Source organism: Chlamydotis macqueenii, chromosome 18 (genome assembly GCF_036417535.1).
Source record: "Chlamydotis macqueenii isolate bChlMac1 chromosome 18, bChlMac1.mat, whole genome shotgun sequence".
NCBI lineage: Eukaryota > Metazoa > Chordata > Aves > Otidiformes > Otididae > Chlamydotis > Chlamydotis macqueenii.
Genome location: NC_141573.1, coordinates 8077604 through 8090411, shown reverse-complemented (window position 1 = coordinate 8090411; position 12808 = coordinate 8077604). Strand labels below are relative to the sequence as shown.

The 12808-nt window shown below is 46.0% G+C and overlaps 1 protein-coding gene across 4 annotated transcripts in view; it reads right to left on the bottom strand.

The window, feature by feature from the left end:
- Positions 1 to 12808, bottom strand: part of MAP2K4 (mitogen-activated protein kinase kinase 4) — an 82177-nt gene that overhangs the window by 20149 nt on the left and 49220 nt on the right. For all 4 annotated transcript variants that reach the window (XM_086762183.1, XM_086762184.1, XM_086762185.1 and 1 more), the window contains 2 exons: positions 8589 to 8708; positions 170 to 289 (listed from right to left, as the gene is read on the bottom strand). In XM_086762183.1, the coding sequence (XP_086618309.1) occupies positions 170 to 289; positions 8589 to 8708 (240 nt within the window). The remainder of the gene's footprint in view (positions 1 to 169; positions 290 to 8588; positions 8709 to 12808) is intronic.

Below are 12808 nucleotides of genomic sequence, written 5' to 3'. Positions count from 1 at the left end.
GTGGGAAAGGCAGAGCATACTCAAGGGTCACTAAAGCCGTGGTGCAATACAACAGCAGCAGCTCTGCCGCACACAGATCAAGCAGCCTTCTCACAGGTGAGTGAAAGAGATGTGACTTTTTCACATTAGCTTCAAAACCATACACAAAAAGGTTTAACAAAATACTCACAGCTAAAGTGATTTTGCCTAGGATTTCTTCTGGAATAACATCATCTAATACACTATATACATATTTGTAAAACTTATCAAACGAGGTAGACATGAGCTCCATACAGATCCAACAGTCACCCTGGAAAGAGAAAAGAATCTGTGTTACTGTCAAGATAAAAACGAGAAATAAAAATCCAGGGAGCATAAAGAGATTCCTTGAATCCAATAAAACACATTAACAGCAACGTGTATTTGACAAGGAAGGATCAAGTTCATCTTTATTAATTTCAGCAGTGGAAGACTTGGCCCTGTACACACCTCTGCCCTACTCCACTCACCAGCACAAGAGTCTAGCTGACTAGCTTTGACCTGATACTAGATTTTAGATGCCTGAACCTAGATAAACCCAAATTTCAAAAACTGTTTGGCTCTCCAGAAGGCTGCAGGCACAGTGAAACACCAGCATGCACAGTAGGACTAAAAAAATCCCTTCGGTTTATGACTACCCTGCGGAACACAGAGGACATTTCACACAACATTTGGAGGCACCATCTAAGCAAGAGAAAATGAAAATAAACCCAAGTAGATGGGGGGTTTTGCTGACTTGCCTCTTAGTTAACCAGTTTAAATGCAGAAAATCGTAAACCAAACCAATATTGTGTTAAACCAAGCTAAACTGAACTACCATAGGAGAATAACATGTCTTTTTATCAGACTCCCTGACATCTATAAATCAGCTTGCTCACAATGGACTCGCGGAGATCCGTTTATCATCCCCAGCAATACAGAAGGACTTCATCTTCTGTTTTAGTATCTGTCTACTATATGGGGATGGACAGCTTAGCCATGGATTGACCTTAGTTATTTCAATTTTTTTGAACATTCTACCTCCAGTTGAGGAAAACAGAAGGCTTTGCATTTCTGTAGACTGTCACGCACTTTAGTAACTCTTCACTGCTAGAAATACTGAAAGACTAGAACTAGACCTGTCCTCAGCAAAAGTGACAGACACTCATCTTCTACAGGCGGCATCACAATCTAAAACTGCATTAGATGTCAAAAGCTACATGCAGAACAGAGTTGATTAGTCTGGTTGTCTCAGCCTGGCTAAATCCCACCTAAAGCACCATGTGTAGGCAGTGCTGCCCCAGGATGCCTGGGTACAGAAGGTAGATTTTTTTTCTGACTAGACAAAATACAAACCAACTAAACTGTGTGTTAATATATGGAAACAAAATTAGGAAAAAAACCCTAGGGTACGGAGATGCTGGATGTGCGGCAAAGCCCCGCGCTCCCACCCCGCACACCCAAGTCACTTCTGTTTGAAGCAATCTCCTAGTGCTCATGAGAGTCAGAAGCAATTCTCAAGTTATATTTAGCTGATGGAAAAGCTTGTAGAGCTACAGGTTTTGAGGCCAAAAAGAGCTCTTCTGCCACTCAGAATGACCTGCTGTGAAACACAAGCCAAGGAACTGCATCTGCCAAGATGCCTCCAGTTCAAATGCTTGGCTTAGCGGGAACAGAAGTGCCCAGCAAAGGTTCTGTCAAACACTGCACGCTGATATCAGCCGAGGCAGCAGGGCCACCCCGCTTGGTCTTGGGCAGCTCACACACATGCAAAGCTGTTTTCAGCAATACAGACAGCAAACCGCCAGGAAGCATCCCACATGCCACCAGCATTTCGGGTGCTGCTGCTTCAGTGACAGTGAATCCATCACCATCTCCTGCCAAAGGAGGGATGCTGCCTCCGAGAGGAATAGAATAGAATAGAGTATTCCAGTTGGAAGGGACCTACAACGATCATCTAGTCTAACTGCTTGACCATTACAGGGCTGACCAAAAGTTAAAGCACATTGTTAAGGGCATTGTCCAAACACTTCTTAAATGCTGACAGGCTTGGGGCATCAACCATCTCTCTAGGAAACCTGTTCCAGTGTCTGACCAGCCTCTCATTAAAGAAAGGCTTTCTAATGTTCAATGTAAACCTTCCCTGGCACAGCTTTGAACCATTCTCATGCATCCTACCACTGGATCCCAGGGAGAATAGATGAGCACCTCCCTCTCCACATTCTCTCCTCAGGAAGCTGTGGGGAGCAATGAGGTTGCCCCTCAGCCACCTTCCTCTCCAAACTACACAAGCTCAAAGTCCTTGGCTGCTCCTCACAGGTCATGCCTTCTAGCCCTTTCACCAGCTTTGTTGCTCTCCTCTGGACGCATTCAAGGACCTTCACATCCTTCTTAAAGGGCCCACAACTGCACACAGTATTCAAGGCGAGGCTGCACCAACACCGAACACAGCGGGATCATCACCTCATTAGACTGACTAGTTATAACAGAGAGAGCCTCTCCCTTCTGAGAAGAGGGAGATCTGCCCTCCTAGGAAGGGCTGAGCCACCGGTGGGGGAAGACGACTGTGGGTTCAGAGCCATGCGCAGTCCCATTTTGCGCTGCTCACTTGGCACCAGGCTTTTTACAACAGCACAAGCTGACGTTGCTCACCCAAGGGAAACGGCTGCCACAGGCCTACACCCCAAAAACAGGCATTTCACCCCAAACAAAGCAGAAGGGACTGCTCAAAGAGGTGCTGTGCTGGACACAGAAGCAGAGAGATCACAGTGAAAGAGGCAAGTGCAGCACAGTGGGAAGAGGATGTGAACAGCACTTGAGAAAGCATGGCGAAAGGTGAGCTCAGACTGCTAGAGGATGAAAGATCGGCTATGGATGAATTTGGCTGAGGATCTGTTCAGATTTAAACTGCAGAAATGAAACCAGGCAACACATGCAGAAAATTTCCCTGTTCAGCACTGGCAACAAATGCAAAGCGCAGCCGAGGCACTTCTGTATTACCAAGAGCAGCTCAGAGAACGCAATGTGGACCCAGCACTAGTGACCAGGTGAAACTGGAACCACCCCAGACCCTTACAAGCTATCTGGAGTGAAAGCAAACATGGACTGGTTCTACTGGCTGCAGGACCATTCAAAACATAGCTTCTGTTTTGATAAGCTTCATATAAAAAAATTGGTACTGAGCTATATTCCCACGTTGTTGCACCGAGACTGCAGACTGAAGAATACCAGAACATTTCTGACCGCCTGCGGCCTTGTATTTATGCCCAGTCGCACCATCGTGAGTGTCTTCAGCCACCCAGCTTCCACGGCTGGTGCTCGTACAGCAAAAACAAACTAAAGCGAAACAACAGCCAATCTCAGTAGAGCCATTATCGCAACAAAGGGGTCACAATATTCTTCGTGCATCTGCTGGGTTGGGATCTGTGTGTTAATGAAAACTCAAACTTGTCACCCAATGTAAATGAAACCATTTTAAAAAATTGTATATGATCAAAAGCACTGAAGGAAAGACTTGGTTTACTCGGTCTCCTGAAGTATGTGCCATATGGAAATCCTGGATGCAGGCATCTATTGATACAAAAATTTACCAGATCAACATGAATTCATGTCAGCAAGGTCAATGACAAAAGATGACAGACCTTTTCAGTTATGCAGCTTCATTAAGGCTGGTGGCAAGACTCAAAACTCTACAGGTTCTTATCTCTTCCTGCGACTTGAAAGGACTTAGCTATTGGCAAAGCCAATGAATTCTACTGAGAACAAAAAGGAAGACTGGCAGGGATGACTGGGTACCGGTTACCCAGACCCCTTCTGATCAAATACAAAAAGAGTGCTGGATGTGCACGGGGAAGTTCTGCTTCACTGTGAATTGTGAGGATGAAACCATCCTAATGAAAGCTTCTCTTATGCTCCTAGGTCAGGTTGACTTCCAAATATAAAATGACAAAAGCAGCATCTTCCAGTTAGAGCTGGTCTTCCAAAGAACCTATTTTAGGCTTTTTTGGGTATTACAATTGCCAGACGCTAATGCACATCTTGTAGGCATTCCAAAAAATGGCAAGGAACACCCTGCACATTTCATTCAAAATATCACTGCCTGTCTCCAGGACACACACAAAAACTGCTTAGTCAGCAACTGGGATGCTTCGACTTCTGAATGCAGTGCCCTGAGCTCCCAGCTGACAACTGAGCACGTCACAAAGATGCCACCCAGCTGGGACCACCCCGCTGGAAGACAGCCTGGCAGAAACGGACCTAGGAGTCCTGGTGAACCAGGGTGAACAGGCCAACAACACACCCTCTCCGCAAAGAAGGTGAGCGGTACCCTGGGGTGCATTAGGCAAAGCATTGCCAGTGGGCTGAGGGAGGTGGTCCTTCCCCTCAACTCAACACCGGTGAGGCCACACCTGGAGGACGCTGTGCCCAGTGCTAGGTTCTCCAGGACAAGAGAGACACAGATGTACTACAGAGAGTCCAGTAAAAGCCACTAAGATGTCTAAGGGACTGGAGCATCTCCACTGTGAGAGAGCCGGGACCGTTCAGCCTGGGGAAGAGAAGGCTTGGGCAGGATCTGATCAATGTATATAAATATCCGAGGGGAGAGTGTATAGAGGAGACAGGCTCTTTTCAGTTGTGCCCAAAGACAAGAGGCAACGCGCACAAACTGACACACAGGTGGTTTCCTCTGAACATCAGGAACACTTTTTCATCGTGAGGGTGACTGAGCACTGGCACAGGTTGCTCAAGGAGGCTGTGGAGTCTCCACCCCTACAGATATTCAAAAGCTACTTGGACATGGTCCTAGGCAAGCGGCCCTAGGTGGCCCTGCTTGAGCATGGAGTTTGGACACAGTGACCTCCAGAGCTGCCTTCAAACATTCACTATCCTGTGATGCCGATACAGAAGCCTTATCATGTTAGTGCACTGCAGGGAGTGGACAACTTTTTATGCAAGTTGGATCTACGCTATTGAGAGAGAATTAAAAACTGTCATCACCCTCACATACCCTCACATGACACAGAAGACACTTTTCCTATGGACTGACCACTGATCATGGGGACAGACGCCTCGAGCAATGTCAACACAGATATTTCTATAGAAATAAGGTGTTGTGCATCAACCGCAAAAAGATCAAGCACCTTGTATCAACTGACCAAGGATACATCCACAGTTCACACCAGTGTGAGCACCATGCTGCTGACACATCTGTACTAGCTCTTCTCTTGTACCAGCAGAAGCTCCCCACAGGCTGATTTACCTGGCTTCCAGGCACATTGTGCAACTTGCAATGAATTTTTCATGGAATAATTTTATCAACTATTGAGCTGGTTGTTTTAAACTTGGCTCAGCTACACTCACATGTGCAGGAGTTCCTGCTGAGATCCCAAGTCGGACAAGGCTTTCTTCCTCCTCTCCTCTTGGGAAAAAAAAGTAACAGGAACGTTTTACTTTTGAAAGAGCAATTAGTGTGACCATAATAACTAACCAAACATTCTCAGCCTTACAGGCACTATCTCACATTAGATTGCCTGTAAAGTTGCAGCAGACATGCAAGAAAATAAGATTGTTCTTTTCTCAGACCTAAAAACCCTCCAAACAGCCACACTCGGGGCAAAAGTCCCAGGGTTGCCCACGGCAGTCCTATGGCTCAGCCCAACACTCCTCTCTTCTCACCAGAAAGTGTCTCAAGTGAAATTTTTGCAGAAACCCTGGCAAACATCTTTTTTTCTCCCTCACCTCACAAGTACTGCTTTCAGAGGTAACACGGACACGAGTAACCAGATCCTGCTCTTGGACTGGGGCACTCACCAGTATAAATAAGGACTGGGGGATGAAGGGATCGAAAGCAGCCCTGCAGAGAAGGACTTGGGGATCCTGGTGGATGAAAAATTGGATATGACAGAAAACTTTATCCAAGCACATCAGCTCACTCCGTGCACGTGTGAGGTACCTCCCTTGGAACACCACCTCGGCAGTAAGGGATTGAGGAGAGGAGAAGATTGCTTTCACCTCAGAAGCAAACACCACTGATGCAGAGGGTGGGGGAAAAGGGGATCCCAGGACCACCACGATATAACCCTTATGAAACCTTCCCCAGATGAGGCACCCAACCAGCCCTGCCTGGCTGCAGAGGGACAGGATTTTTCGATACGACAAAGGGTGCAGCAGAAGCCAGGCTGACATTTGGGTGCTGATCGAGGAAGGTTTTTACACTATTCATGTATTTATACTCACGTCCCGGGATGTGCCTAGAGCTGCAGAGAAGTGACAGGCTTGCACAGCTCTGAACATGTTGCTCACAAGCATCTGGCAAGATACTGTCCTACCCAAAGATTAGAATTGACGACAGCTGACAGCCTTATCATTTGTATCTCAGCAAAGCTGGAAATATCCAGGCAAGGCTGAGGCTCCACTGTACTGTGTGAATATGGACAAAGCCTCCTGGCCCAAAATGGCTTCATGTTTAAACAGACAAGAAAAAGCAGAGCATGGGAAGAGGAAGGGTTATTATCCTTATTTTAGAGACTGAGATTTAAAGCCAGAGGAACAACCTGGCAAAACTACAGCAGCAGACTCTCTAGAAGCAGGAATTTAATATTCAGTTCCAGTTTGGGGCTTTAACTACAACATTGACCTTCTTTCTCTAACAGTTTATCAGTAAAGCCCCAAAAGACTCTGCACAGGCTGCAACGCCTGCTAATACACAAAGATGACCAGCGGTCAGTTTCCAGCGGTCTCCGTTTTCCTTTTTCCCTTGAATAGGTGCACTGGATTTGTGGAAATCAGTACTGGAAACGGGCAAGGCTGCAAGCCTGTCCCCTTATACTGTGCCAGCTTCAACACCAGAGCAACTACAGGAGGGGGAACAATCCACAGTGGCAGGAGACTCACAGCACTGCTGCTCTCTGGAGGAAGGGGATGCAGTAGTCAGGTTTTGACATACATCTCCTCCAAAATCCTTGTTCTTGCAAATGGACCAAGTGCTTGCAACCCTGTGCTGCTCGCTAGTGCTATATTCCTCTTCTTGCGCCTGTACTGAACAGGCTCAGCTCAGGCTGATGACTGGCCTCCGACCATGGCACAAGACTGTCTGGGCTGCATGGAGAAGGCAGCTTCCCAACTGTTTTTACTGGTCATTCCAAGCTAGATAGCAACGGTAGTGCCTGGGCAAAGCACAAGCAGACAGAAGGATACTATGCTACAGGGCCACAGAAGGTGTCTACTTTAAATTACAGCAAGCAGATGTTTAAACAGTCACAAACATGCAGTGATTAACAGAATATTCCTGGCCGCGAACAGCTAAAGTATGTCAGGATTAACTGCGGTCAGCTGACAGCTTTTAGTGCTCTAATTCTGTTCTTCACCTGGAAGCACTCGCATCACAACCAATAACCCAGTCCACAGCACACGCTGTCTACGTGCACAGAAAGGGACGAGGCCCTAAGCTAGCTACTGCAGATATCACTCCTTCCAAGAACAGCCATGCAATTTTGGTCTCTGTCCCAAAAGGACAGAGTAGGACTGGAAAAGATGCAAAGAACAGCACGAAAGATGACCAAAGGTCTGGAAGGGGTTCTGTGTATGACACAGGCTGGCACTTATCAGGCTTGGTAAGACACAACAGAGAGGGAATACGGCAACTGTCCATAAAATCCTCAGTGGCCTGGAGAGGATGGATAAAGATCAACTGTTGACCGCCTCTTCAAATACAAAAACTAGGGGAAGCACTAGGGGCATCACTCAAACAGCAGGATGAAAATTCAAAATGAATCAAGGCTGTGGGCCTTCAAATGAGGGGTGGACAATCAAAGAACGTGCCTCTCATGGAGCACCATGGATGCAAAAAATGTACACGTAGTCAAGGGGAAACTGAACACTTTAATGGAAAATAAACCCAGTAAGAATCACTCAGCACAATGACAGCACAGCTAGCCCAGAAGACAGCCAGCTGCATACAACTGAAGGCTATGGTGAAGTATCACACACGCTACTGCAAGCAGATCCTGCGGGCCACTGCCACAGACAGAACACCCCAGAGGAGTTTTGGGCTGACCCAGCATGGTTGCCCTTATATATCTGCAGGTACAAACATCTTCAAGACAGATGCACATCACTCTGGGCTGGACACAGCCTGGATGTACATACACACATCAGATAACTTTATGGGGAGCTGTGAGTATCACAGCAGCCACCTTCGTTACAGGGACACAGGGCCTCCACATGGTTGCATCTCACAACCACTGCCATAAACCGTATTTGCACCCAAGCACCGTGCTGCAGAGCTGCACCCAGCCCAGCAGACTCTCTGCGCAAAGAAGCCACAGACCCAGAGCTCATTAAGAGCAGAGAAGAAGGAGAAATTGAAATACGCACAGAGACATACCAATGAACGGGAATAGCACGTTCGTGCTCAGCAGCACCCAGATGCCCGGGTCTCCTGGTTAAATACCCTTGATTAAAAGTGGAGAGCTAAGAAACCTAACACAAATGAACTTTCTCCTCCTTATTGCAAGTTGTAAACTGCAAAGAAAAAAATAAAAGGTAAAAACCAAACTCTGCTATGAATGAAGCAAGTTTGGAGTGCCCACCTCTCTGAAGAGCGCGCCATAAAACTGAACAATGTACGGGCAGTCACTGCTTCGCATTACTACATCAAGGTCCATCAGAAGCTGCTTCTGTTCTTTTTCATCCACTGTCGACCGAATTCTCTGAAAGAGGAAGAGCGGCAGAGACTTTATCACTTACATGCCATTACTGTATCCTCAGACCCATTTCTGGAGAAACATGCCGGGGCCCCAAACCCAAGGCTGCGCAGAAATCCCCAGGGCATGCTCAAACACACTCTAGAGAATTAATCTGTGCTCTCAAATAAGAAATAGAACTGAAAACCCCTAAAGCCATTTAATTCAGACTAGAAAATCCCCAGTCCTCTCGTGAGCATCAACATTTTCAGATGAAATGTCAGAACAAAATTAAAGAGCAGAGATTTCATTGACAACTACAGCACAACAACATATTCAAGCTTTCATTTCAAAACAAATTCCCACACAGTTCTTAGCCACGTTGGATGGGGCTCAGAGGCTGTTTTGAAATTTAACCAAGGAACATTATGTTTAAAATCTCTAAGATGAGCAGAGAAGACTAAAAGGCTCCTTCCACCATGCCTGGCACAGGGAAAAGGGACCATCACATACACAGAGGAACATGTAGCTAATGGTGGGCAACAGTCTCGTAAGCTTTTCTCATAAAACTAACAATTCTTTACCTAGCACTGGCCTAGGGAACATTAACACTATGTAAAAGATATTAAATATATATATATACACACACACAATTATATATATAGACTACATGTATATAAAGATATACACATGTAGACACACACTATATATACACTATATATAAAGAAAAGTCTGATTTGGGCTTGAAAGAGCAACACAAGTTTGAAAATAGAAAATTGTACACGTTCAGACATCAAACTTGTTAAACAAAGGATGGAGAAGACCATCCATAGTTTTTCATGTGATTTTACAGACTTATTTAACATTGTGCAATAATTAATGCACTCCCTAAATCACAGGTGAAGAAAATTGTGATACTGAAGGTGTGCCTCATGTTCAAAAATCATTAAAAAAAAAAAACATTTGGCAAGACGTCCAAAGCACAGGGGTAGCCTGGACCCTCCTTGAGGAGGAAAACTACTTGGCTATCCAAGAAAAAAAAAAAATTATTTAAGATTGTGGGAAAAATCTGCACGATACCAGCACCCACTCCCACTGACACTAGTGCCCTGTGAGCAACTGCTGGTGGCATCAAGACCACATGCATCAGGAAGCACAAGGCCAAGTACACAAAGGTACTTTCAAGGCTGGCCATTCATATCGCAAAGAAACAGTGCATGATTATGTACCTTAAGACTATTTTGTGATGACTCACACAAAATGAGGACAGTATCGACACTATAGTTTTCCTTACCTTTGGTGTATCCTGATATTTTGGTATTTCACCACTTGTTCTTAAAGTTCTAGTAGTTCTAGTTTGGCCTAGACCAGTAATTGTCATGTTCATAGTGCCCTTTTCCCTCCCAATGAATTCTAGTGCACTTGGGAAAACTGGCAGGAGACTTGCCCAGCACACCCGTAACCTGTAACGTCCACACCCTGCGATGCCACCGAGCAGGTGGGATTTTGCAGTCATGAACAGAGCAAGATGGCTCAACGGACTTGTAATGGAACAAGAAATCTTCACCTCTAGGTCACTGGTTCAAGTCTGTTTCACAGAAGTTCAGTCGCATCACTGAAGAAAGCCTGACAAGTCTGATTATTTATTTGTCTTTATGTCTACACCATATAAAGCCCTACAGCCCCCTGCTGAGACACCAAAGGCTGAGCAGACTGAATGTCCCTTTCTAGGTGGCACATCATCAGCACCCTGTGAAATGATAATGCCATCGCTCTGACCTTAATAGAAGATGATGGATGCCAAACCCACCATGATGGTACCTATGAGGAATAGTTTAGTCTCTCACTGAGATGCTAACCAGTCCTCTGAAAACTTCACTTCTTTCATGAGGATCAATACCAAAAGGAGCTTTTCTCCATGCTGTAACTCACATCTCCCTTCTGTGCCAGCTCCATCTATCTCCACCTCCAAAAAGCCCCTTTCCTAGTCATCCGGGAGCCTCCCCAGCTGCCTCTGCATTCTCCTTGCATCTACACGATCCTGTCAGAGCAATTCCCACAGCATGCTCCTCAAACTCTACAACTTCCCCTGAAAGCATCTCCTCCCACCTCTGACATTTCCTTCTCTGCTGTTACTTCTCCAGCTACGGAAAGCATGTGAAATACACGTTGTATGGAGGAGGTGATTTTAACGGCACCCCAGAACAACACTGAACCCAAAGATTCCTCCTTTTTCCAAACACAATCTGTCTAGGGAGAAAGAGAAAGGGCAGGCAGAGGACCCAGAGGATAGACAGTGGGTTGGCTATAACGCAGAGCATCCAGGCACACACAGGAGCCAAGGGACACCTTGAGAAGTCAGCACGGACTCCCCAGTAAACACTGCTTCAGGGAGTGAAGGTAAGGACATGATGCAAGATTGAGAGGTCACATACGAGAGTGCTGGAGACTGGAGACTTGCAAATTCAAGAGGAGCAGAAAACTGTAAGGGGCAGCACGCAGCGTATAGAGCTGAGCTGGGGTTAGCTCAGGCTGGAGAAGGTGGCTTTGTTTAACTGGAGCACACCAGGCAGTCTGCTGCATGCCAGGAGTCCCAATTCACCAGTGAAACAAGGAAGAAACAGCAAAACATGACTGAAGTCAACAGCAGCCACTACCCAAATAGCACACGAGCCGTAATGATGATCTGGTACCTAACTCCAAAGCAGCAGCTCCCACAGAGACTCCTCCAAGAACATGGCAGATGGCAGGGAAAGAAGACACAAGGTGAGGCAACAGCCTGAAGACATCATTTAAGACAGGGATGTGCAGGTCTGACAGGTTCAGGTTTTCCATCTCTCTCAGCCTTGTCACTCTGCCACACGTAGTCACTGACATGGCCAAACAAGCCATGTAAGGAAAAAATCGTTTTTGTAGTGGAGGCTTATGGAAAGTCTCATTTTTAACGGTTCCTTGTTGGCCTCAAACTTAAAACCAGTAAATCCTCTGGGAGAAAGTTCTCCAGCCCTTCTAATACAAACCCAGGTTAGGACAAAACTTTCTGATATCAGGAACAAGAGCTCTGAAAGCTATGCCCTGGGCAGCATCAACAGCAAAGGGATAAGCTATGCTATAGGTTGGACCACACTCAAACCTAAAATCAGACAGATACCAGAAGCCAGACCAAAAACAGAAAAGACACCACCCAGCCCCAATGCACACACGAAAAGATTCAAGTGCAGTGGGTAGTGACCAGATAAAAAAAAGAAAAGGAAAACAAAGAAAAAGCACAAAAAGTTATAAACACCAAACTGAAAACCAGCTCCTTGAGTTGAAGGAACACAGTGCTGTCCTGCGTACAGCGCTCACACGTGTCCTCAGCAGAAAGCACAGCACATTGCCGGACGGCATCACCAGAGGGCTGGTGCTGCCTGGGGATGGAAGGGACTGAGGACACCAAACCAGCAAGAAAAAGGGAGTTCGCTCACTCGCTGTCAAGAACAAGAGTATTTACCTACCAATTCAAAACACATTTACAGCTGACAGAAGAATGTCAGGTCTTCCACTGATCACAACATCTTCCCACCTCCTACAGTAAGGCTCTTGCTCTCCGTCACCATTTCCTTCAGCCCTGACCCACTCACTCCTTTCCCAGTGCACTACCAGCAGGGCTTGGAGCACTGGTTTCACCAACTCTAGCTAGCTACCCAAAACAATGAGTAAAACAGAAATTTCTGCTCAATAAACCATAAGAAGTCAACTTAGGAGATGGTACCTAATTGTACAAAGAACGGAAAGGATGATTTGCAGTAAAGCCAGCTCGCAAAAAGCCCCAGGACTTCTCTTCAGAAGTCATACGGCAAACTGGAAGGACAGAGAAATTTGCCCTTGTCTGAGCTCAATACACTAACGTGTCGTTTTGGTAGGCTTTTATGAGACATCAGGCATCCAGGTAAGGATGGTGGGATTATGCAGTTACAAAAAACTGTTAAACTTCTGCTCTCAGGGATATCTGATACTTAGCAACCTATTTCAGCTCTGAGACTGCCATCAGAGAAAAGCTGTGAAAGCCAGGAATATCTGTTTTAAAGCTACGGATGAGACAGTAAGCACTGACTGCAAGGCAAAATGATGTGAAAGTGGCACTG